Here is a 25,419-nt window from a genome sequence, read left to right on the forward strand (position 1 = left end):
CATTATAAGTATAAGTTATAAAAGTGATATGCATTATGTTGGAATATTGAAACGCTGATAATTTGATAAAAATTTGGAGATACGTTTTTTATCTCACTTAAAATAAATAAATACACTGTAATATATGCTAATTTTTAAAATAATTTTAATAGAGAGGGCAGACATCAAGACTAATGCTGAAGAAAATATATTGAAGGCAATGAATTTAGTGTAGAGGGTAGACATCAAGCTTGATGAAGCAGAAAATATATTTAGAACATTGATCTAATGTGATTAGCAACATTTACGCACTTGGGTGTATTAATTGACGTAACAGATAGAAGCTGATCAGTGACAGTTACTCTATCCTACTTACCTGTTCATTTACAGGTGAGCTAGTAGATCCCTGACCAGTGTTGTGTCCGCCGCCAACCTGTAGAATAAACAAAATAAATCCACGTAATTGTAATATAAATTTGAATAGGTTAAATTAATATAAAATTAAAAATAAATTCATAATGGAAAATAAGTTTTCTTTATTTTTTATTATTTATAGTGACTTTAGAATAATATGTATAAAGTAATTGAGTTCAATTATATCTATAAACTAGATTTAAAAATAATCTTAACAAAATAGAAATAGTAATATATATATAGATGAAATAATTCTTATAAAATACAATGAAAGATATCCAGAGATGTACTTTTCCTGAAAAATGGATAAACTAAAATAAATAAATGATATTAACATATAGATTTACATTAATTAATTTTTACCTTATGCAGTACTCCCTTTGATTTAGCTACTAAAATGGCCACCTCCAATATTTCTTCTTCTCTGCCCTCTTCAGCCAATTTACTGCACTTTTGAATAACTGCTTTGTTGACGTCTTCTGTCATGTAAAGAAAATAAACCTTTGCCAATGCGCATTGTAACCAATCAATTTTCTTAATTTGAGGACGATGTTGTAAATAACCATTGATGAATTTCGATGTTTCGAACAAGCAACGCTTTGCATCTTCCGTCGAATCCCTAGAATTCTGCAGTTTACGTAGTTCCTCGCCTATGAGTTCCCTGTCCAGCGTGTCACGCTTCGCATGTTTATTCCAAATGTGCTCGAGACTGTCGAACCCTCCATCGGCTTGCCAAGCGAGTGATTCGACTTCTTCATTTAAACCGTCAACAATATCCATGTATTCCCATCCTTGAGTGTAACATTTCATAGCTTTTTCAATAACAGAACCATCACTGCCGTTGTCAAAAAAGTAAATCATAAAATGGATCAATGAGACTGCTGTCCTCTTCCACGATTTCTTGTTAGCTTGGATCAATGAGACTGCTGTCGTAAGCAAATATTCATCTTCCAGGCTTCCTGTTTTGAGTAAGGAAATCAACTCACTGGGACTGCCCTTATCGTCTTCTATGCATTGCTTCATACACCTTTCTACTCTGCTGAAACCCCATTGATTGGCTTTCCACAGCTGCGAGGCACACTCTCCTGGAATTAGTAACGTCTTCAAAGTGTCTTCGTACTTGGAAAAATATGCTTCTGAAACAGATGCGCTAACAAGTGTTTTGTTATTCGGTAACTTCGGTTTCTTTACCCAGTGCCGTGGATTCCATAATAGTGATTGAATATTACGAAATATCTTATTCATATCACGAATTATCTTCTCCTGAATTCTTTTGTCCCTAACAAAAAAGCCTATGAACCATGCCTCGAGTTTACTCTTACAATCTTGAAGACTCATACCTTTAAAATAATACTCGCCAGAAATTTTACCCTGCCTATCAGAAGTCACCCATCTGACAAGAAGAACGATCCATCCTATTCCGACGAGTACAATCTGACCAACAATCACTAACTGAACCAGCTTTCCTTTAGTCACACTATTGAGTGACTCATTATATATATATATCCAGTTAAGGATGTAGAACACAAAGCAAGTTGTCACAGTTGGCCAGACCGTTGAACATAAACGTGATCTGGACAAGACATAATCAGGTTGGCAGAGACGCACCACAATCCAACATTTGAGAACGTGATCCTTAATATCACTACACCTCGGCTCATCATCTGGAGTACAACACGAGATTGCTGCAGGAATCTTTTGCGATATGAAACTACGAATGTTTCTACCGATCATGACCGCATGGATTAACAGCAGAAGCAAATATATAATCACTGAGATTACGATAATCACAAATATATAATGGTTCAGATAAGAATTTATTCTGTCAAGTCCTTCGGATGATGGAGCAAGAGCACTCAACGATTCATTTCGCTTCTCCACTTTCCAATCGGACCGAAACTCATTGACAACATGGAATGTTATACTCAATGCCAATGCTGCAAGATTGCTCCAGTCCGTAATAGAGCTGGAACGGGCCATTCCTGGGATCAAATAAGCAATGAGCACACACATCATAAGTCTTCCGCTCTCAATCACCTTCTGATTTTTAACCAAAATGGCCTCCACCTTTACTGTCTGGTACCTGCTACCTGAATATACGCTGATTTGCGAATAATCGATGTAAGAGAGCAATCGAATAATAAAGGGGCTGAGCACAAGTGTTTGTCCTGGAATCCAGGGAGCCCATCTCTTCCACGCCTTCCCCACATCCCATAACAGCAAAAATATAACTGGAACCAACCAAGCAAGCCAGGCTAACAGATCTTCCTTCCTGGGAAGATTTATAGTGTCCACTTCGTTTTCCATATCAATTACACCGAAGACGCTGGTGTATCCCAAATAACGACTAGTCTCGCTGAAACTTGTCTGCATTTACAATTCGACGATAGATTCAAAGAAGCATCAATAGACTCAAAACAATCATACAGATGGAAGAAAGAAAAACAAGGTGGAAATCAAAAGGCCAGAAAATCTGATTCAAAATGACCATAACTGAAACGAACAGAAAACATAATTAATAAAACGTTATTAAAATATTAAACAATATTAATTAATAAACCATTCAAAATGAATAAAACATTGAATATTAAACCTTAATAAACCATTGAAGATTAATAAAACATTATTAAAATATTAAATATTAATAAAACATTAAACATTAAAAATTAATAAATCGTTAAGCATTGAATATGATAAAATATTAAACATTAATAAAAAATGAAACATTGAACATGAATTAAAGATTAAAAATTAATAAAACATGAAACATTATTAAAACATTAAAAAAGCATTAAACATGGATAAAACATTAAATATTCGTAAAATATTGTAGCTAAAAGCATTATAACTATAGAACTATAGAATAGTGTGAACATTTAGAAAAAAGAGAATATAAATATTGAATGGAAAAATACAAATATAAAAAACAAAATATAGAGGTTTAAATATATTTGAAGATATAATTATAAACATTGACATATAAAATAATGATACAAAATATAGATCAAAATATGAGATTTTTAAATAAATTATTAAATTAAATTAAATTAAATTAAAATATATATATATATATATATATATATATATATATAATTGAAAATTTTTAATTTGAAAAAAATAAGAAAATAGAATAATAAAATCTATGAATATTGTAAATATAAAAAATATTATTGTAAATAAAAAAAATATTAAAAATATTCTATAAAATATAAATATGGGAAGAAATAATATTTGAAGTTTATATATATATATATATATATTAAAAATATTTTGAAATTTATAATATTGAAAAATATAGATTCCAAATATTGGAAAATTTAAAATAAATGTTACAATTAAAAAATGAAATGTTGAGAATTTAAAAAATAAAAAAATATTTTATAAGGAGAAGCACAAAAAAAAATATGGAAAATTTTATTTTAAAAGGAAAAAATAATATTTGATATTAGAAAAAATGAAATGAAAATAGAGATATTTATATATGGAATATGTAATTTTTAAATAAATTATTAAAGAAAATATATGAGTGGACCTAATGGTTAAGAGTATGTGTTTCTTCTTAAAAGGTCACAGGTTCAAAACTAGACGGGATAGAGTATCTATAGCTATGAGGAGGTGAGTCCCTTCTTAAAAGGTCACAGGTTCAAAACTAGACGGGATAGAGTATCTATAGCTATGAGGAGGTGAGTCCCTTGTCCCACAAACAAGGGGGTTCTCATACACCAATCTGGTGTAAAATAACAAAATTTAAGAATATTATAAATGTTGGAAATATTACAAAATTTACAAAAAAAAATTGGGTTTATTAATATATATATATATAAGTTTTAAAGTTGATAATATTGAAAAATATGCATTTCAAATATTCAAAATTGGAAAAAATCAAATGAAAATATGGATATTTATATGTCGAATATGAGATGTTGGAAATTGAATTTGAATATTGAAATTATATTTGAAATTGAAACATTTGAACAATAGGGGGTAATGAGAATGTTAATTTCTTTTGGAAAATGCAGAAAAGGAAGTGATGTTGGTAAGAAGGCGATACTACTGGTCTTTTGGAAGATGTCTCGATTTCATTCATGGAGGTGGAGGAAGGAAACTAGAAAGGAAAAAAACCGACGCAGTTCAAAATTATATTGGCAGGACGATGTTTTTGAACTACATCTTTGTGCATGTTCCTTTCCTCTAGCTTTTGTTACTCGGGTTCGTAGCATTTCTGGGTGGTTGGCGAATGTTGGTGGGATCCTGGGCTCGATTTGGGACGGTGTCAATTGTTGCTAGGGTTGAGTTGCGTAGATTTTCTTTTGGTCTTCCATGGCCTTTAAAAGGTCTACCTCCCTTCCTATGGTTTTTTTTTTATAATGAATTGCGAAGAAAGAAAGGATTTTTTTTCTATAATGACAAATGATGTGCGACTGTGGACATAAGGTCCATGAGTCACGTGAACAGTTCATTAGCCTTTCGTAGAGACGAGAGTTAGTTACTAGGCCCAACTCGCTAGGTAGCAGCGTGGAAAAGCAGTCACGGGTTCTCTTAGAGGTCTCGGGTTGTTGTTATGGGATTTTTTAAATTGGTAAACTACACAGTACCGTAATGATAATGTAACAACCCTCAGTAAAATTCCATGTAAAAAATGTAAGACCACGATTGATGGGACACGTATTCCAAGCTTATTTTCATGTGTGATTTCCTTGCTAGATTTGGCATGTAAGGTATTGCATGTGGTTCTTTTATTGTTATGGCATGGGTCGTGCCAGGTGTGACAGTGTCTTTCAGCCTAGCATTGCCATTTCCTAATAGCCTTGATGAGATGGGTTCTCATACTTCAGTTGAGCTGGATCGTTGGATGGATTCGAAGCTGAGTGGGGTGGAACTCCTAAATGACAAACACATAGCTTAGTGGTCCATGAACCAGACTGTGGATCACAGTAAAGCCACTAGCCTAGTAACCCCTGAGCCAAACTATGGGTTGTGGTAAAGCTAGGATTGTGTGCCTCAGTGGACCTAGGAATCCTTGCCGATGAATGGTCGTATATACGGTAAAGCCAAGAGGTCGATTTCTCTCAGTTGGACCTAGTAGTCTTGGGATGGGATGTACGGTAAAGCTTGGAGAGTGGGTCTCGGTGTAGGGCCTAGTGATACCTAGATCGTATTGTGGATTACGGTAAAGCCTAAGAGATTAGGAGGCACTAAAAATCCTCACGTGTTGGTGGAGAACTCCGGTAGCATCCATTCTTGTTTGGTTAATTTTGGTTGGTTATTGCTAGGTTGTGTTATATTCTTTCCATGACTACCCCATGCACAGGGGGTCCACAAGCGTTGCCGGGGGGTCATAGGGGGGGTGGCTACCACCCTTGTCGTGGGGTAAGAAGGGGGCCAGTAGCCCCCCAGCATGGGATCCAAGGAAATGCCCTGGGAAATTTTTTTGGACCTTATATTAGGTGGGCAGACCTACCTATGGTTTTCTACATGGATTTCACACATGGTTTTAGACATGATGGTTTTTAGTCCATGGCATTTTGTAAATCCGGTCAAGGGAACTACAGTTAAGTTCTAATCCAGGGTTAATATACTGGGTTGTATGGACGCTTCGACAAATATATATATGTATTGTAACATTGAAAGGAATAATAATAATGAAAAATCAATCTTGTAGTCCCCATTTGGGATCTAGGGGAAAATATCTATGTATATTTGTTTTATGTTTTATGCTCTCACCATTGTTTATTTTTTGTCTTTAGAATTCATACGTAGGTAGTTGTTTTACAGGGCTAAAACATACATTTGGTATCAGAGCTTTTTTGGCTTCAAGGAGACACCTTTGTTGCTAAGGGGTTTTTTGCTCGGGCCTATGGTAGACCATGTTCAGTGGGAGATCTACAGGATCGATTTTTGTGGTGAAGAAGATGGCGAGCAGTGGAAAGATAGAGATAGAGAAATTTAATGGTCGGAGTTTTGATTTGTGGAAACTCAAAATGGGGGATCTGCTAGTGGATAAAGATCAGTGGATTGCGGTAGATCCAGGTACCAAACCAACAACAATGTCAGTTAAAGACTGGGCAAAGTTGGATCAGAAGGCAAAGAGCACAATAGTATTGTTGAATGTATCAGGGGAAGCTTCAGCGAAGGCTTTGTGGGACAAGTTAGGGACTTTGTACCAATATAAGTCTCTAGTGAATAAAATGTTCCTACGAAAAAAGTTGTATAACCTGAGGATGAAAGATGGAGACTTAGTGACAAAGCATATGAATGCATTTTTGGAGGAGATGAGACTGAAAAATATGGAGGGTCATAATGGTGATGCGTTCCCTGTATGAGAGTGATCCTAGAACAAAAGCAAAAGTAAGTCCTCGAGTGGGAGATCTAAATCTAGAGGCAGATCTAAATCTCCAAGAAAAACTGTAAAGGTGTGCTCAAAATGCAGAATGGAAGGGCACTTCAAAAGGGATTATCAATATAAATCTCTTGAGAAAGAAAAGGGTTCTGATGATGCTCCTTCTACAGAGGCGAAAACCACCTTAAATGAAGTTGGGGATGTGTACTTGGCTTCTTCTTCAAGTACACATGTAGATCATGAGGCATGGCTAATTGAATCAGGTGCACCCTTTCACTTCACTCCCCATAGAGAGTGGTTCTACAAGTATGAGAAATATGATGGCGACGATGTCTTCTTAGGGGATGAAAGGAAGGCTAGAATTGTTGGTCATGGAAAATTCAGGTTGAAGTTGCAAGGTGGGAGGATTTGAACACTTTCGGGTGTTCTACATATTCCTACATTGGCCAGAAATATGATTTCTGTAAGCACGCTGGATGATGCAGGTGTAAAAATAGAATTCGAGAAAGATATCTGCAAGATGGTTCAGGGAGCACTGGTATTGATGTGGGGAGTTCGGGTGGGAACTCTCTACAAGCTTCAAGGTAACACTATTATTGATGGGTGCAATAGTTCTATGGTTCCTGGAAGTGGAGCAGAAAATCTAGTGATCTTTGGAGAAAAGACCATGCTATGGGATCAAAGGCTTAAACATATTGGATAGAAGGTCCTTCAAATACTACATGGTAAAAGTATGATAGAAGGTATGTATAATAGCTCTCTAGATTTTGATTTATGTGAAAATTATGTATATGGGAAGCATAATCGGGTGAGTTTCCCTTTTGGTGATAAGAGGGTGAAACATACATTATAGCTTGTGCAAAGTGATGTGTTTGGTCTTGTCTCGGTTCAATCATTGGGAAAGTTTGTGCATTATGTATCATTTATAATGACTTCTCAAGGAATACATGGATATATTTCCTTAGGAAGAAATTTTAAGTCTTTGACAGGTTTAAATAATTTAAGGCTCTGGTGGAAAACCAGACAGAGAAGAAGATAAAGGTGTTGAGGACAAATAACGGGGAAGATTTTTGCAAGATGGAATTTGAAGAGCTTTGTAAGAAGTGTGGTGTAGCACAGTAGAAGACTACTCCATACACACCTAAGAAAAATGGAGTTTTAGAAAGAATGAACAAGACGTTGATGGAAAGGGCAAGAAGCATGCTCAGTGGTGCCGTATTAGGATAGAATTCTAGGAAGAGGTGGTGGAGACTGCATGTTACGTGGTCAACAGATCACCTTCATCAATGCACCATCAGTGTTGGGGGATAAGACTCCACAAGAGGTATGGTCTGGTAAGAAACTTTCTCTTTCACATCTAAGGGTATTTGGATATGATGCATATGTACATGTTTCAAAGGAGAAACGAACAAACTTAGATAGTAAATCTAAAAAATGCATCTTTAATGGGTATAAGGATGGTTTAAAAGGTTATACGCTTTGGAACTAAGAAACAAGGAAGGTTGTGTACATCCGAGATGTGGTGTTTAGAGAGGTGAAATATGTTATTAAACATGAAGTCCTACCAAACGAGCCTGAGAAGATATAGTTTGAGCTAAAGGAGGAAGAATCAGACTCAGAAGAGGAATTAGAAGATGAAGAGCCACAAACTCCGACTGCAAGGAGATCAATTCAAGAAAGAAGGCAACAAAAAAGGTATAGTCCATCTGTTTTCTGTTCAAATTTTTCTTTATCTATTATTGATGATGATCCGAGAACTATGAGGGAAGCAGTAGATTCAGAGGATGGAAAACTCTGGAAAGAGGCCATGGTTGATGAAATGGCATCTTTGCACAAAAATGAGGCTTGGGATCTCATGGAGTTGCCGGCTAGAAGCAAATCCATTGGCAACAAATGGATGTTCAAGAAGAAGAAGAATGAAAAATGAAAAGTGGAGAAATACAAAGCTCAGTTGGTAGAAAAAGGTTATTTCCAGGTGTCGGGAATTGATTTTGGTGATATTTTTTCTCCTATTTCCAAGGTAGCTTCTATTATATTACTTTTATCTATTGTTGCTACTTTTGATTTGATGTAGAGAAGATGGATGTGAAGACAACATTTCTTCATGGGGATCTAGAAGAAGAGATCTGCATGAAGCAACCTTAAGGCTTTGTGGTGAAGGGTAAGAAAGAACTAGTATGCAAGTTAAAAAAGTCTTTGTATGGGTTAAAACAATCACCAAGGATGTGGCATCAAAAATTTGATACATTTATATGGAGACTTGGCTTCACTAGAATCAAAGCAGATCGTTGTTTGTATTTTAAATTAATTGGTGACCGTTTTATTTATCTCGTCTTGTATGTGGATGATATGTTGCTGGTTGGAAATGAAAAAGAAATTATCCAGGATTTAAAGACCCAATTGTCCTCCAAGTTCGACATTAAAGATCTTGGTGCTGCAAACTATATTTTTGGCATGGAAATTAAATGAGATTGGGAAAAGAGGAAGTTTTGGTTAAACCAGAAAATGTATGTCGAGACAATATTGTAGAGGTTTAATATGCAGCATAGTAAATCGGTGAATGTTCCTATTCCTGTAGGTCTACAGTTATCTGTTGAACAGTGTCCCAAGACACAAGAAGAGGAAGAGGACATGTCTCGTGTTCCATATGCAAGTGCAGTCGGTAGCCTGATGTATGAAATGGTATGTACTAAACCAGACATTGCACATACAATGGGAGTATTGAGCAGGTTTATGTCAAAACTGTGGAAAGAGCATTGGATAATAGTGAAGTGGGTTTTCAAATATTTGTGTGGCACTAGTGATTATGGTTTGCGCTATCAAGGAAGACTAGGACTGGACAGAGTTGTGGACATCTGTGGATTTTTTGATGAGGACTCGGCTAGAGATTTGGATCAAAGAAGATCTGCAAGTGGGTATGTGTTTAACTTATTTGGAGGTACAGTCAGTTGGATGAGTAAGAGACATTCTGTAGTGGCACTTTCAACTACAGAGGCAGAATACATGGTAGCCACTCATGCAAGCAAAGAAGCAATTTGGTTGTAGAGATTGTGTTAAAGTATGGGGTTAGTACAATAAGCTATAAGGATAGATTGTGATAGCCAAAGTGCAATTTTATTAGCAAAGAACTTTGGTTATCAATCAAAGACAAAGCACATTGTTGTTTAGTATCACTTTGTGAGGAATATGATTGAAGACAAAAAGGCATTGTTGGTAAAGGTGGACACTATGAAGAATACTGCAGATGCATTGAAAATGTCTGTGAGAATTGAGAAGTTCTCTTGGTGTAGAGAAACAATGGGCATTGCAGAGCTAGATCAATGATTAAGCTCTCTTGTGGCACCCTATGGAAAGAAAACAACAAGTGGGAGAATGTTGGGTTGTGTTATATTGTTTGCACAACTACTCCACGTGTGAGGGAGCAGAGGGGGCTGGAAGGCCCCCCCTATAAGTTGTGCGTGGCGCTGCTACCCCCTTTGTCAGGGGGTAAGCAAAGGGGTGGTAGCCCCCTTACAGGGGGTTCAGGGCACCACCCCGAGAAATTTTTTTTGGACCCTATATTAGGTGGGTGGTGCTACCTACGGTTTTGTGCATGGATTTCGCACATGGCTTTGGGCATGATGGTTTTCATTCCATGGTATTTTGTAGATCCAACCAAGTGAACTACGATTATGTTCTAATCCAGGATTAATGGATTGGGGTTTATGGATGCTTCGACATGTATATATATGTATTGTAACATTGAAAGAAATATAATGAAAAATTAATCTGGTAGTCCAGATTTTGGGATCTTGGGGAAAATATTTGTTTATATCTATTTTATGTTTTATGCTTTTGTTGTTATTTATTTTATGTTTTTAGAATTCATATGCAAGTAATTTCTATATAGGGTTAAAACCTACAGTTATGAGTCCCACATTCATGCTTAGATTATGACATGGGGGTGATTGGTTGAAGAGAGACTTGGCTCAGCCAATCTATGGTCAGGTGGAATGTGGTAGTCCCATCTCTGGTTGGTTTTGCATTCATTAATGAGAAATTCATTCCCTTGGTCCTTATGTGTAAATGTATTGGTTTGTATGTGGATTTTATGCCTGATATTTTTATGGTATTTCTATTGTCACTATGTTGGTTAGTATGTTTTATGACAGCATCTATGTATGGCTCTTAGTGTGTTTTTACTTGTAAATGAATGGACAATGTATTTATGACCTAATAGATGATAATGCAGCAAATGACATGAGGGAACAATGGTTTTTATCAATTATCACATAGAAATCCCTATTCTCAATTCTATTGTTTACACCTGTAGATTACATGTTTGTGATATGTTTAACAAAATGTCTGTCACGGCTAGTAGGGGTCTGGTTAAGGGTTTGTTTAACTAGTTGCTTCTACTCCATTGTTTCCCTGTTATTTTACTACTCTTAAGATATCATTCCATTCTGGGCAGTGACCCGGGCTCTGGGTCGAAAAAAATGGCTCAAATCCCAAGGACGTTGGCACATAACTAGAAAAATTGGTCCTTGGACATTGGCATGCAAGCCTGTGAGAGTGTCCGAAGATCCCTAAACGTTGGCATGCCCCTAGCAGGAGAGCGTCTAGAGGGAAAGTGATTATAAGCTTCAATGGGACCCAGGGGCAAGCTACCTGAAGTGTTGGCATGGTTCTTAGGGGTCTTGTGGCTGATGTAGAAGGTCTTTATGTTGCGTTTCTGTCGATTCCATTTCCTTAAGGTCATGTAGGAGGTTGAATCCAATAATAGTAGCCTCTCATCGCATGTACCCCGGTTGGCCAATTACTTGGGTAGATGTGGGAGGAGGGTGTTATAGATAAGAAATCGCTGCGTTGTTTTTTAATTTTTTCTGTAATGGAAAATGATGTGCGAGTGTCAACATAAGGTCCATGATCCATGTGAGCATTTCATTAGCCTTTGTAGAGACCTGGGTTAGTTACCAGACTCGGCTAGCTAGGCAACAACCGGGAAAAACTATCCCCGGTTCTCTTAGATGTCAAAGGTTTTTGTTATGGGATTTTTGAAAATGCTAAACTACATAGTACCACAATGATAAAAAATAGTTGTGTTGTCGAAATCTTTAATCAAGATATCTAACAAAAAAAATGACCAAAATATGAGATAGTCGAAAGAATACAGGAAGTCTATTTGAGTTATTTGGGTTTTCAAAATAATGTACCATAAATATATCAAATATAAATTTTGTAAATATTCAACTGGAAAACATTCAAGTCCAAAACAAGTTAAAACTCGGAGCTAAAGACTTTGATAAACCTCATATATATAGTGAGGATGTGGTTATGGGATTTTCTGAAATTTCTAAAATGCACAATTACGCAAAGCGATAAATGAAGAAGAAACCCTTAGGGTTTTAACAATATTGTAATGTAGATATTTGAAGAATTTTTGTTTTAAACAATCAGCTTCAAAACATTGAGCTCGAAAACATTTAGGTCGAAAACAGGTTAAACATCAGACCTTAGGACTTTCATAGACTCGATATATATAATGATGTTGTGGTTATGGGATTTTTCAAATTCCTAAACTATAGAGAACCGCAACAATAAAAATTTACTGCGCTGTCGACATCTTTAAGAAAAATTGTGAAATACAAAAAATGACGAAATTCTCAGATAGTCGAAAGAATACATGCAACTCTATTTCAATTAACTAATAAATGAAGTAGAAACCCTTAGAGTTTTGAAAGTATTGTTCTGTAACATTTAATAGAAACATATTCAAAATATTTCGAACATAACATTTCTAGCATGACATTTAATAAAAACATATGGAAAGTATGAAAATAATCATGTTGTTTCAGTAAACAATTGTCTAGTAAACCCTAACTACCCTTGGATAGGGCATTATTTTACAATGGGAGAATAGATAGTGGTGTCTACGATCCACCAAGAAAAAAAAATTGAAGAAAAGAAGCAACAAGCTCATATTATTAAGAACTTGGCTGATCTGAGAAGGAGATGCACAGCTGGGAACGAGCCAACAACCATACCTGCATAGCAAAGACAAGGAATTTGCTAATTAATAATATGAGGGTTTAAGGTATCAAAAGAAAAATGTGAGGCAAGAAATTGGGCGCGTCTCTGAGAAAACAGAGTCACAGATGTAACTGGCTAGAGGGATTCGTTCCCTGGAGTCGAAACTTGTTTTGGTCGACTACTTTTTATAGGGCTCTCTGGAAGTACTCTGCGACCTCAAAAGCAAGAAAGAGAGGCTAAGAGAACAACACAATAGCGATTCAAAACCCTGTATGTTAAAAAATTAAAAGATTTCCAAGAACGGTTATAAACCTAGTTCATTGAAAAGTGTATTTTTACCTATGGAAAACTGAAGTTCACATATTGTCCGCATGGCCTTAGGGTTTTTCCATATTTCTGAAGCTCAACCACGGTGTCATGAGCGATGTTGAATCTATGCCATAGTTGAATCATTCGACACTATGGTGAAACGACTGATAGTCGTGGTGAAAGAAACAATGACGAGTGATAGCCATGGTGAAACAACATTAACAACTATTGACCATGGTCAAACGAGCATTGTGCTCCCTCTGCATGCTCAGGCATTGACTGTATCAACAGAGATGGCAGAGCATTGGTTGTGGGAAACTTAGCGTGAATGAGAAGTTGGAGGCAGATGGGGTAGGGTTGAGAAACAAGCTATGTGTTGCCTCTGTGTCATTGGGGATCGATTGTATGACTAGAGATAACAGAGCATCGGCTGAGGGAAAAAATGGTGTGAATGAGAAGTTGGAGCGGTGGATGGGGTAGGGTTGAGTAACCCTAAGTCGTGTAGATTTTTCAAGAGCCATTTGATTGGTAACCCTGCGAACGATAGTGTAGACATCGTTGGTTGTCGTTTTGTTCTGGCACCAGTTGTCTTTAGGGTGACCAGCAGGTGTGGGTGGGGATTCGGGAACATTCAGTGTCTATGGTTATAATACAATATTTTCATATCGACGTGAACCTTGCGATTACCACATAATATAAATAATATTAAATATATCACATAATATAATATGTATATAGCATTCAATTGATGAGTTATAAAGTGCAAGTGCGAGCTTTTAGGATAGATATTAAATACTAGCAATTGTCCCAAAAGGTACAAAGAGAGGCCGATAAGATTATTAAATTGGAATTGTTGAATTTTTCTAGAAGAATTAATTGGTTTGTGGAAAACCTTGTTTTCTTGGACTGGATCATTGTGCAATTATTTTTCTTTAGTTGTTTTGTTTATATCTATATTACAAGGAACACATTGAATGCCTTATTTCATTTTAGAGTAAGTTAATTATCCAAAATCAAGAGGTTAAATTAATTACCCAAAATCGAGAAACCTCTATAGATGGCCAAGCATATACGAAGAATACATCTCATTCATATGTAATACCAAATCCATCTTTTCTTTTCTCTAAGTAAAATTTCAAAAGCATCAACACATGCCATTTCATATGCACAATAAACCCAACTTCTGAAATTTCAATGCTTGGATGCATCCCATTCATATGCTACAGTAAACCCATATTTTCCTTAAATTTCAATCCATAAGCACATCCATTCATGAGCCATAACAGAACCACAAAAAACAAAACCCCCTAACCTGTTAATACATTATCACTCAGAGAGAGGTAAGATGAAAGGGCAACACTGTCTACAGATCCACCATGTCTCCGAAGGAGATGAGGAGCATCCCGTGACCCATTAATGCATTGTCTTCTTAGGAGTGCAAGGTAAGCCTAAAGAAAATCACTAGCTATGGATGTTTCATGTCTCCATAAGGCCTTGATAAATCTTTGTTTATTTTGTAAATACAATAATTTGATTGCATTTCAACACTACCTATCTCATTCCAAAATTTGCATTTTCAACATAAAATCCAGTTGGTCCAAAATTTTATAAGTTTTTTTTTGAAAAATGTTATGAAATTACATTTGTTGAATGTTCATTCAAACTTTTTCTGTTAACTTCTTTCTGCTAGAACATTCCAAAACTTAATAAAAGATAAAAAATGAGATTGTTCTTTCTCAACTTCATCAAATCTTTAAAAAAATACCTCTACTCACGTAATTACTCATAAACTTACCAAACAAAATTAAAAACTCGCATATCCTTTCCTCATAAACTTGCCAGAAAAATTAAAAATCTCATTTTCTGTGCTGGAAAATCTAGAAATTAAGTTCGTTTAAGGGCCTGAAGCGTAGCCCTGTATCAGTGATTCCAGGGTCATTGTTCGCTTAATTCAATAGGTTCGCTTAGGCTCCAACAATAAGTCATCTAAAGTTATATTTTTTCTTACCACACACTATTTGGATAAAATATTTTGGTTTATTTAGTTATATCTTTTATAAACACTCACAGTAAGATTGATTTTTTTTTAATTGATATATAAACTATTTTTTTAAAGAAAAATTTGTAATTTTTATTAATAAATAAAAATATCAACCTATTTTTTCATAAAGATGCACTCAAAAAAACCTTGTAGAGCCATCATCTTGGAAAATATGATTAATGCTAACCATATGATTATACTGCATCGCAATGAAGACCAGGGTTTCGAAAATAAGATAATATTTTTGAATTAACAGAATTTCGATTTAACTTTTGTTACATATGATCACACTTCAGCGAAAACTTGAAATTCTCCATTTCGATCCGACGAATTCCAGGCTTTCATGATAAGAAGGAAGATAAAATATTTAGAAAGGATGCCAGTATTGTGAAATTTTGTTTTGGGCAGGTTAATGGAGTTGAGTTAATTGGGTAATAAACAGATTTTTAATTATAGAGTTACTAAAAATTTGTCAGAAATTTGAAGCATGAGTTGAATATGATTCAAATAACTTTGTGGAGAATTTATAACTCAAATCTATGATTCTAACAAATACCTATCTCATTTTGAAGAAATTTTACAGAAAAATATGTGGTTCCTCCAAAAATATATAACAAATAATTTATAAACTAAAGCAAAGCAAATTTTATTATAATTTATGCATAGTAGAACCCGTTCATATAGATTTTGTCTAATCCCAAATGAAATTCTTAAAAATTTGAAAATTTCATCACAGTTCTGGAAAGATGAGACGTGATTTTTCTATATCACCAAAATTCTAGCAAATTTTCCACAGTATTTGGCCTCTCCAAGCAAATCCATCGGTTAAAAAGGATTATTTGTTTCACAATACATTTGTTCGCAAACTATAAAATCAATGGACTTGTAAGAAAATAAAAGGGTTTTACCTTTCATTCGATTTAAATAGCAAACCAGAAATGTGGGAGGCTTGGTTAAGGGCTGCCTTCCACGTCTGGATGCATTCCACCACGACTCTGCCTTTGCGTTGGTGTTCTTCAAAGGCTTTAGCGTAATGCCCACTCTCAACGTAACGAAGGTCTTTAGGCTCAACGTCACAAAACACAGGAATTATCTTCAAGTTACGCTTGTGATATGATCTCAAAATCCAACGCAGCTCTTCCAAACACCAAGGGGATTCAGCATAACACTCAGTAAAAAGGGCAATATGAACTGACGCACTTTGAATGGCTCTGAGGATTGCAGGGGACAGAGTATCTCCCGTGTGAAGTTCCTTGTTATCCAAAAACACGCATAGCCCATGACAATTTGTGAGGCAATGGTAGATGAAGCTCAGTTATTTCCAAAAACTAGGGAAGAAGAATAGTGCTTGCCAAAACCAAGGGAAGAAGAATAGCGACAACAACTGGCAAGGAAAAAGCAGTAAGGCAACTCAACCTATATTTGGAAGAAGCAGTCACACTTCAAATCAACAGTTGAAAGTGTCTCACCTGATCCAACGGAGCAAGGTAAAAGTGTTGATGATTGTCGATGCATAGGAAGGCCTATCAACCTAATATAAGTATTTTTTAAAATTCAACATTAATTTTTCCTTTATTACTTAAAATTCAATAAAGTACTTTATTGTTTCAAATTTTCATATATAATCATTTTTTAATTTTATAAATTTAAATTAACATGTTTATATATAATAGTTTTTGAATTTTTTAAATTTAATTAATATTCTATTACTTATGTGCACTAATAAAAATATATAATCTTCGTTATTGATATACTAATTTTATTAAGTAAATAATATTTAGTTTAAACAAAAAAAATTACAATTTATTCAATATTTTTTTTGGTTTAAATAGATTAAACTTAAAATAAAAAAATAAAAAAAATAAAAAATTAAGAAAATAAAAAAATTGAAATGTAAAACTCAAAAAGTAAATTAAAAAAAAAAAAATTATATAATTTCAATGGTTTAAAAAAATATTGAATTTATTTATAGATTTAAGATTATAGTTTAAATAGATCGAAGTTGGCATCAAGGAGGTCGAGGAGCGAAGCAGGAGTGACTAGGGTTTCAGTTTTCTGAGGAAATTTTTCCCCATGGATGGGTGCAGAGGAGGGAGCTCCACTCCCTCCTACAAGGAGGCGGTGGCCAACAAGGGCAAGAAATCCCCGGATAAAGGCAGAGGTAATGTTGTGGAAGGAAGAAGAAACAGGGAAGAGGAAACATAAGGCATCAAATCGAAGGAGAATGATGGCACAAAAGACAAGGAGGAAAATGACCAAAAAAAGGGAACAAAAGACAAAAATCAGAAGGGACCGTGTAAACCCAAGGCTGAAATCACTCCTAGAGTGGTTTTAAATGATCCAGCGCTGCAGGCGCACAGGGATCACATGCAGACACATGCAATCATATGCAAATTCATGGGGTTATGACCCACTGAAAAAGCTTTACAAACATGGATCAGATATCACTGGAAGCCTAAAGGGAGCATTGAACTTCATTTGGGGTCTAAGGGATTCTTCACCGCGGTGTTCACCAGCATTGAAGATAAAGACAAAGTGTTTGAAGGCGGGCCCTACTTCTATGCAGCAACAAGGCTCTATATAAGGCCATGGACGATGAATTTCGTACAAAAGCAAGAAACTTTTACTTCAGTCTCGGTTTGGGTGAGACTCTATTCTCTAACTCTTGATTATTGGCAAACAGAATCGCTAGCTGCCATAGGCAATAAATTAGGATGGTTTGTCAAAGCTTCTGAAGCCACAAGGAGGGGAAAATATACCTCCTTTGCAAGGATTTGTGTGGAGATGGATCTATCCGGAGCTCTTCCGGATGAGGTCATCTTGGAGGTTTTTGATGAGGAATGGGTGCAGACAGTAGACTATGAGCATATTCCATTTAGATGTCGTAGATGCCATGAACATGGGAACCTTCTAAGAGACTTCCCTCTCATTAAAGCAGAAAACAAAAGCAAAACTAACACAACGAAAGACACGGATAGCTTTCACAAAGTAGTACATAGAGGAAAAAGCGGAAAAAAGGGCCAAAGAAACACCAAGCTGAAGGACAAAAGGCTAGTCAGAATTAGTTCCAAGTTCTCGAAGAGGATGAAGAAATAGCAAGAGAAGATCAAGTAATGAATGAAGGTTATGAGAAGAAGAAGAAGGAAGAAGATAATGATCAGACACAGGAAAACGAAAAACAGAAAGGGATCATGATGAGTGATTCAGAACTGGAAATGGATCAGGAAATGACCCAGAGTGAGATGGAAACAGAGGACAATGAGCTACAGGAGATTCTTGACAGAGAAAACCTGGATCTAGAAGGGTTCTTGAATCAGGGAACTACTGGCGGGGTAGAATCACTACCACAAGAAGAGTTCAATCGAATACAACAGTTATTCTTATGGAAAACTCAGGCAAAGGGTTTGGAGGAAGTAAACAACATGGAAAGACAGATTAATGAAGGGGTGAATGCAGTAAAAACGACTCTGAGGTTAGCATCGAGAAATCCAGGAAAAAAAGAGGTAGAAAAAGCAAAACGAGCTACTGATGGAATGTGGAAAGCTTATGGTAGACTCAGGTAAGATGAAAGATCTAACTAGTTACCCCTTTACCAATCTTTAATTATGAAGTTTACAACATGGAATATTAGAGGTCTAGGCAGCAAGAGAAAACAGAGAATGTTGAATATCATAATGAAGCAAACAACTCCAAATATATTTTTCGTCTAAGAAATGAAATGCTCTATTCAAAAGTTAAGGCAAATCCATAGTAAATGGCTCAGCAAATTTGAGTTTCTAGAAGTTAAAGCTAAAAACACAACAGGGGGTATCCTCACTCTCCGAAATCCCCAAAAAATAGGAATAATTGATGCGCAGGCATCAAGGAATTATTTATCAGTGGTCATAGAGCCTGTAGGAGATAGGGACACTTATCTGGTCACAAATGTTTATGGCCCTCAAAGGTTAGATGACAAAATCAGATTTATAGACTCCTTGGTGGATCTCCGGGTCAGGCATGCAGGATTACCCTGGATCATAGGAGGGGACTTCAATATGATCAGAGCTCTCGCAGAGAAAAAAGGGGGGACAAGAGATCTAAATAAAGATTCCTCAGCCTTCCAAACCTTTTCAGAAAACATGAAGCTTGTTGACATTGAGACAAACAATGGCCTCTGCACATGGAATAATAAAAGAGGAGGGGATTCCCAGGTAGCCTCCAAGCTAGATAGATTCATGATCTCTGAGGATCTCATGCTTATAGACAAGGAAATAATAGCAGGAATTCTCCCTTTTGGAGGCTCAGATCACTGGCCAGTTCAAACGAAGATCAAGGGCATAGGTACCCCAAGAAATCGACCTTTCAGATTTGAAAATATTTGGCTTTCACACCCAGAATTCATCTACAACATTGAAAAATGGTGGGTGGAAGATTTTCATATTCAAGGATCAACAATATTCCTGCTACACAAAAGATTAAAGCACATTAAGATGAAGCTAAAATCTTGGAACAAGAATGAATTTGGAAATATTTTTGCAGATAAGAAATCTGTTGAAAATAAAATTATGGAACTCAACCAAGCTTTGATCAAGGAAGCCTTTGATAAGAAAAAAATGATCAAGTAGAGAAACATCATCAAGAATGGAAGAATTTGTGTAAACAAGAGGAAATTTTTTGGAAACAAAAATCTAGAGTCCAATGGCTAAAAGAACAAGAGCGCGACACTAAATATTTCCATAGATCCACCATTGCAAATAGGACTCACAACAGGATCTCTTTGATCAAGGATGAGGAGGGGCAGATACATCAATCCCATGAGGAGATAGAAGCAATGTTAGTTAAGCACTTCCGAGATATTTCCCAGGAAAACATTTTAGTAAGGGAACCTTTCATCAAGGACTTCACTAAACACATCCCTAAGTTGGTATCCAGAGAGGATAACTGTAATCTCAACAGACCTGTAACTGAAAAGGAGGTCAGTGAGGTACTCAAGGAAATGCAAAATGGCAAGGCTCCAGGTCCGGATGGATTCAATGTGGATTTCTTCAAAGTTTGTTGGAATATTGTCAAAAAGGATATTTTAAGGGTAGTGGAAGATTCCAGGCTGAACAGAACTATTTTGAAGGCTCTCAATACCTCCTTCATCGCCCTAATTCCAAAACAGGATAATGTTCAAACGCCAAAGAGGTATAGGCCCATCGCTTTATGCAATGTAGTTTATAAGATAATTTCCAAGGTAGTGGCCAACAGACTCAAACCTTTGTTGCCGACGCTTGTTTCGAGGGAACAATCTGGTTATGTGGAAGGCAGACAAATACTAGATAACATCATTCAAGCTCACGAGGTGGTTCACTCGTTAACTAATAAAAGGAAAGTGGGTATGATAATGCAATTGGACATAGCCAAAGCATATGATAAAGTGAACTGGACATATATCAAGAAAGTGCTTATCGCGTTTGGTTTTGATCATAATTGGGTCAGATGGGTCATGGCCCTGGTGACTTCCTCCAGCTTTTCAATTTTAGTTAATGGCTCTCCCTCTGAAATTTTTCTTCCTTCTAGAGGACTCAGACAGGGTGATCCGCTCTCTTCTTTTCTCTTCATACTTATGATGGAAGGCTTGGGGAGGTCCATTAAGCATGCTAAAGTAACGGGAAAAATTCAAGGACTCCAACTTTCGGAGAATGGTCAAGTTCTGACTCATCAACAATTTGTAGATGATACCATGCTACAGGGAGTTCCCACAGTCAAGGAAGCGCTTGCATACAAACAAATTTTGAATAGCTTTGCTATGGCTATGGAAGTCAATCTTTCCAAATCAAAATTTTTTTCTTTAATACTCATATAGCCATTCAGAGAAATGTCTCCAGAATTCTTGGCTTTCAAAGAGAATCCCTCCCCTCTTGGTATTTGGGAGTTCCTATAACGGCTAAACCTTTGCACAAGAGCATTTGGGCACCGTTAATCATCAATATGCAAGATAAAGTCAGAAAATGGACAATCAGGTCTTTAAATCTGTCGGGTAGATTGGTTCTTACAAAGGTAGTGCTCCAAGCTATCCCAGTGTTTATGTTATCAGCTCTACCTTCTCCTAAAGGAGTCTTACAATAATTTAGAAATATCCAAAGATATTTTCTTTGGGGCAAGAAGGAGACTAGGAAAAAATGGGCTTTAGTCTCATGGGAAAAGATCTGTAAACCCAAGCACCAAGGAGGACTAGGATTGGATGATCTAGAGATTCTCAGTAAGGTTCTAGGGGCCAAACTTTGGTGGAGGTGGGTTAAGGATCTTAAGGCTCAATGGGAAAGCATATGGAAGGAAAAATATGCCAGATTCTGGCATTCTTCTGAGCTAATAAGAATGTCTGGAAACATGAAGGGCTCTCCCATATGGAACAAGGTCTGGGAGAACAGAGAGGTGGTTTAGAAAAACAGTTTTTGGCAAATCAAAGATGGTGATATGGCACTCTTTTGGGAGGATAAATGGCAACAAGAGCCAACACTATTGAAAGAGGAATTTTTGGGCCTCAAGCATGAGATAGAAAATCAAGGATTTGTAAAGGTAAAGGACTTTTGGGAGCATGTTCACAATTTAGGAAAATGGAGAACATGGAGAAAAATAGACGGCAGAGGGGACAAAACCCTCAACAGTAGAGCAGAGACCCTAAAGAGGATATTGGATCAGAGGATGATTTTAGTCACTGAAGGACAAGATCAACTAAGATGGGGTAACAACAAAGAGGGCAATTTCAATATTAAGGAAGCAAAAGGTATTCTCCTTGGGCTGTATTCCCAAGCTCCGGTTAGAATCTGGCAAAAGCTATGGAAGCACAAAGGCTAGATGAAGATCAAACTCTTTATGTGGTTGGTTCACCATAGGAAAATCTTAACCCGAGACAACATTAGAAAGAGGGGTATCCTGGGACCCTCCAGATGCCAACTCTGTGAAGCCCAAGAGGAGACCATAGAACATCTTCTCAATAGTTGCATTTTCACCTCAAGGTTGTGGGATAATTTTGCTACCATCTTCAATCAGTCCGATAGAGAAAAAGAAAGTATCACTAACACCCTAAACAATTGGAGGAATAATTTTTCAGATTATGAAGTTCTTAACTCTGCCTGGGCTCTCTTGCCAAGTTTCATTATATGGAATGTGTGGAAAGAAAGAAACAAAAAAAAATTCAAAGAGGAGAAGAATTCCTCTCTTCGCCTGTTGGAGCAGATCTTGAAACAGCTTAAAGAGACAGTTGGCACCACAATAAGGGATCTCCCCAAAAATCCTCCCTCAGAAGCAGAGTTGATAATTCTCAGGAATTTAGACATGCAGGGGCTCATTCCACAAGGTCTAGACAGGAAAATAATCATGAGGGAAATGGTTAAAGAATTCTGGAATCCCCCCCAGAAGGTTTTTTGAAGTATAACATCGATGGAGCTTCAAAAGGTAACCCAGGAATGGCTAGCTTTGGAGGAGTTCTACGGGATGAAACCGGAAGCATCATCTCCCTCTTCCATTATCATTTAGGAAAAGCCACCAACAATATGGCAGAACTAATGGCTTTGGAGAACTTCTTAGAATTTTTTAAAAAAGACAACTGCCAGAATGTAATAATAGAAGCTGATTCCGAGTTAGTCGTCAATGCAGCCAAGAGAATTAGTCATGGAACAGGGCCAGAAAAAATTACAAAACATTAGAGGTTAATAAGGGTTCTCCATAAAATTTAGGAACATCTTCAGGGACTACGCACACTTAGATTCATCCATGGGCGTAGAAAGGCCAACAAATCGGTGGACATTCTAGCCAACCAAGGTGTCAACTGTAAGGATAGCAGAATTTCGATGGGTTGGCTTGCAATGTCGCAGAGCAACCTAAAAGAACTTTGCCATAACCAGGTGGAAGAGGATAAAGAATTGTATCAGAACAAAACTAAGGAAGCCAATTTGTAATGAGAAGATTTCTACAGGATTCTCTAATCTGGTCAGACAGGTCTACGATGGAAGGCTAGCCAGGGTCGGCTTCAGTAGTTATGGTAATCACAACCCTGAAAATCCCTGAAGTCTGGCGCTTGGTTTCCTTAGTCAGGAGCAAGGTGGAGAGTTCTAACCGATGGCCTTGTTCGGTGGCAACATTTCCCATTTTTCCAAGTGTCGGGAGACAAAACCACTTCCTGAGTGGTTTTGGAGCTATCGCACCACTTTCAAGCCGAAGGTGGTTTTGTATTTTTGGCAGCAATGCCATTCAACTCTTGACACATGGATGAGGGTTGGGTCTGAAAACCACCCTCATTGCACTCTAAACTTCGTTAACTTCAGGCGTGCGATTTTCAGCTCCGCCGTCCGATTTAGCAAGACCGATCAACGATCAGGATTGTGCAAGCGGTTTGGTGGGGTCGGGGGTTAAACATCTTGCTTCTTCATGGAGCGATATGTATCTCCAATGTCAGATTTAAAAAGAAGAATGGACGGCAGCGATTAAGAGGCAGGTTAAGGGTTTGTTAGCGTGGGTATTTGCGGGGAGGGTTCATGTGCCCTACGACTCCCATTGTTTATTTTTGTTGGTACTCAAAAGTTTTTAGCGGGTACTTTTTGGGGTTTGAAGGCTTTGATTCTGTAGGAAATCTCCCTATTTAGCCTTAGACCACTCAGTTTGGTGGAAATGTGTATATATTGTAAATTATGTTTGATTTAATGATATAGAAGGTACGACTCTTGCTTTAGCAAAATATATATATATATATATATATATATATATATATATATATATATATATATATATATAGTTTAAATATAGAAATTTTAAATGCAGGGAATTTGTTTTTACATATGTTGAGAGATCAAATGTGTGAAATGTATAGTACTTTTCTAGGAAATCAAATGTGGGCATATTATTAATCCATAAATAGAAGAATTTTAACTGAGTACTTTAATTAAGAGAAAAAAACTATTTTGTGTTTTCTTTTGTCAACTCTTGTAACTATGAATAATTTTAACTCTTTTAACTATGAATAATTTGAAGGAAATATTGTTGTAATTCTATTAGGATTTCAATGACTTGATGTTGTTAAAATGTACTACATATATGGATGTGTCTTTCAATTTTTGTTTAGTGTGTGCACCCATAGTCACGAATGTGGTTTGTTAACCTCATTGTTTCAATACAATGTTTTTAAATTTTTGTATTCATGGAATGTGTTAGTAATTTAGGTTAACAATGTTTATATAATGTTTTTTCAACATTATATTTAGTCATTAATATTAAAATTTAATAATTTTATTAATAATATTAATAAGTGTTCACTAATAAACATTATTATTCTTTAACATTAATAATCATGAAACACAAAAACTATTTGCATTTAAAAGAATAGAATATCCATTGAAAATTTTATAGTGTGGTTATTTATTTAAGAGCACACATGGCAAGAAAACGATTATGCATCATGTAGTCAAGTAAAGTTGGGGATTTTTTGGATACTTAACCATATTCCTCATGGTTGAACATATTTTCTTCGTAAAAATCATTTAATTATGTTTATGGTTTCCATACGATAGTGGCTACATTCGAGGTTTTGTATATGTCATCTTTTCAAAAATGTTTATACATTGTTTTTTACATGTTACAATGTTGAATATTATGTGTGTTTTTATGACATCCTTTTTGTTTTGTTGTGCCATAAAACTTACAACTTCTTCTTTGTTTTCAGAAAACTTCTTCGTGTAACCATGGATGCAATTATTTGGGAGTTTTTACCGTTTGAAATTATTGCACTTATTTTTCGTTGGCTTCCTTTGTTCGTGTTGATGAGATTTAAGTTGGTTTGCAAACAATGGTGTCTTTTGTTGGAAGATCCATTGTTTATTGCTATTTTTGATCATTTTGTTGTCAAAGCGTTTGTATTTATTGCTTTAACAACTCATAGAGGCCCTGGTTGTTTCATTGGATCTTACCTAAGTGATAAGGGAGTAATATCTTCCATGCTTTTACCTTTTATTGAATCTGGGTTTCAAATTGAAAGAAATGTTGGATCAATGATTCTATTCAATTCGCCTCCTAATTCTTTAGTTTTTTAAAGTTTCTTTCTTTTCAACCCTTTTACAAAAACATTTAGAAAGATTGCTTTTCTTCATCTTGGCAAGCAAGGACTCTTATATGTTTTGCAAAAATATTGCCCTCGTAAATATGTTTGGGTTGTGTTCTCAAACAGGAATAAATGGAGGTTCTGGTGCTCCTATAGTCAATACATATGGAGGCTTTAGTGTTTTTTTATAGGAAGATTATTTTGAAATATTTAGTAAAGCGCATCTTTCGTTGCAAAAGTTTTGTCCATTTCTCTAATGTTTTGCTCTTT

General features: G+C 36.1%; 1 protein-coding gene across 2 annotated transcripts in view; it reads right to left on the bottom strand.

The window, feature by feature from the left end:
- The window catches only part of LOC149227242 (uncharacterized), a 94,326-nt gene that overhangs the window by 38,643 nt on the left and 30,264 nt on the right, over nt 1-25,419 (bottom strand). For both annotated transcript variants that reach the window (XM_089375464.1, XM_089375465.1), the window contains exons 3-4: nt 757-2,760; nt 356-412 (exon numbers count right to left, since the gene is read on the bottom strand). In XM_089375464.1, coding sequence (XP_089231590.1) covers nt 356-412; nt 757-2,700 — 2,001 coding nt within the window. In that variant the 5' untranslated portion in view covers nt 2,701-2,760. The remainder of the gene's footprint in view (nt 1-355; nt 413-756; nt 2,761-25,419) is intronic.

This window comes from Pinus tabuliformis, chromosome J (assembly GCF_031772625.1).
Source record: "Pinus tabuliformis cultivar Carrire ecotype Pingquan chromosome J, CPIR1, whole genome shotgun sequence".
NCBI lineage: Eukaryota > Viridiplantae > Streptophyta > Pinopsida > Pinales > Pinaceae > Pinus > Pinus tabuliformis.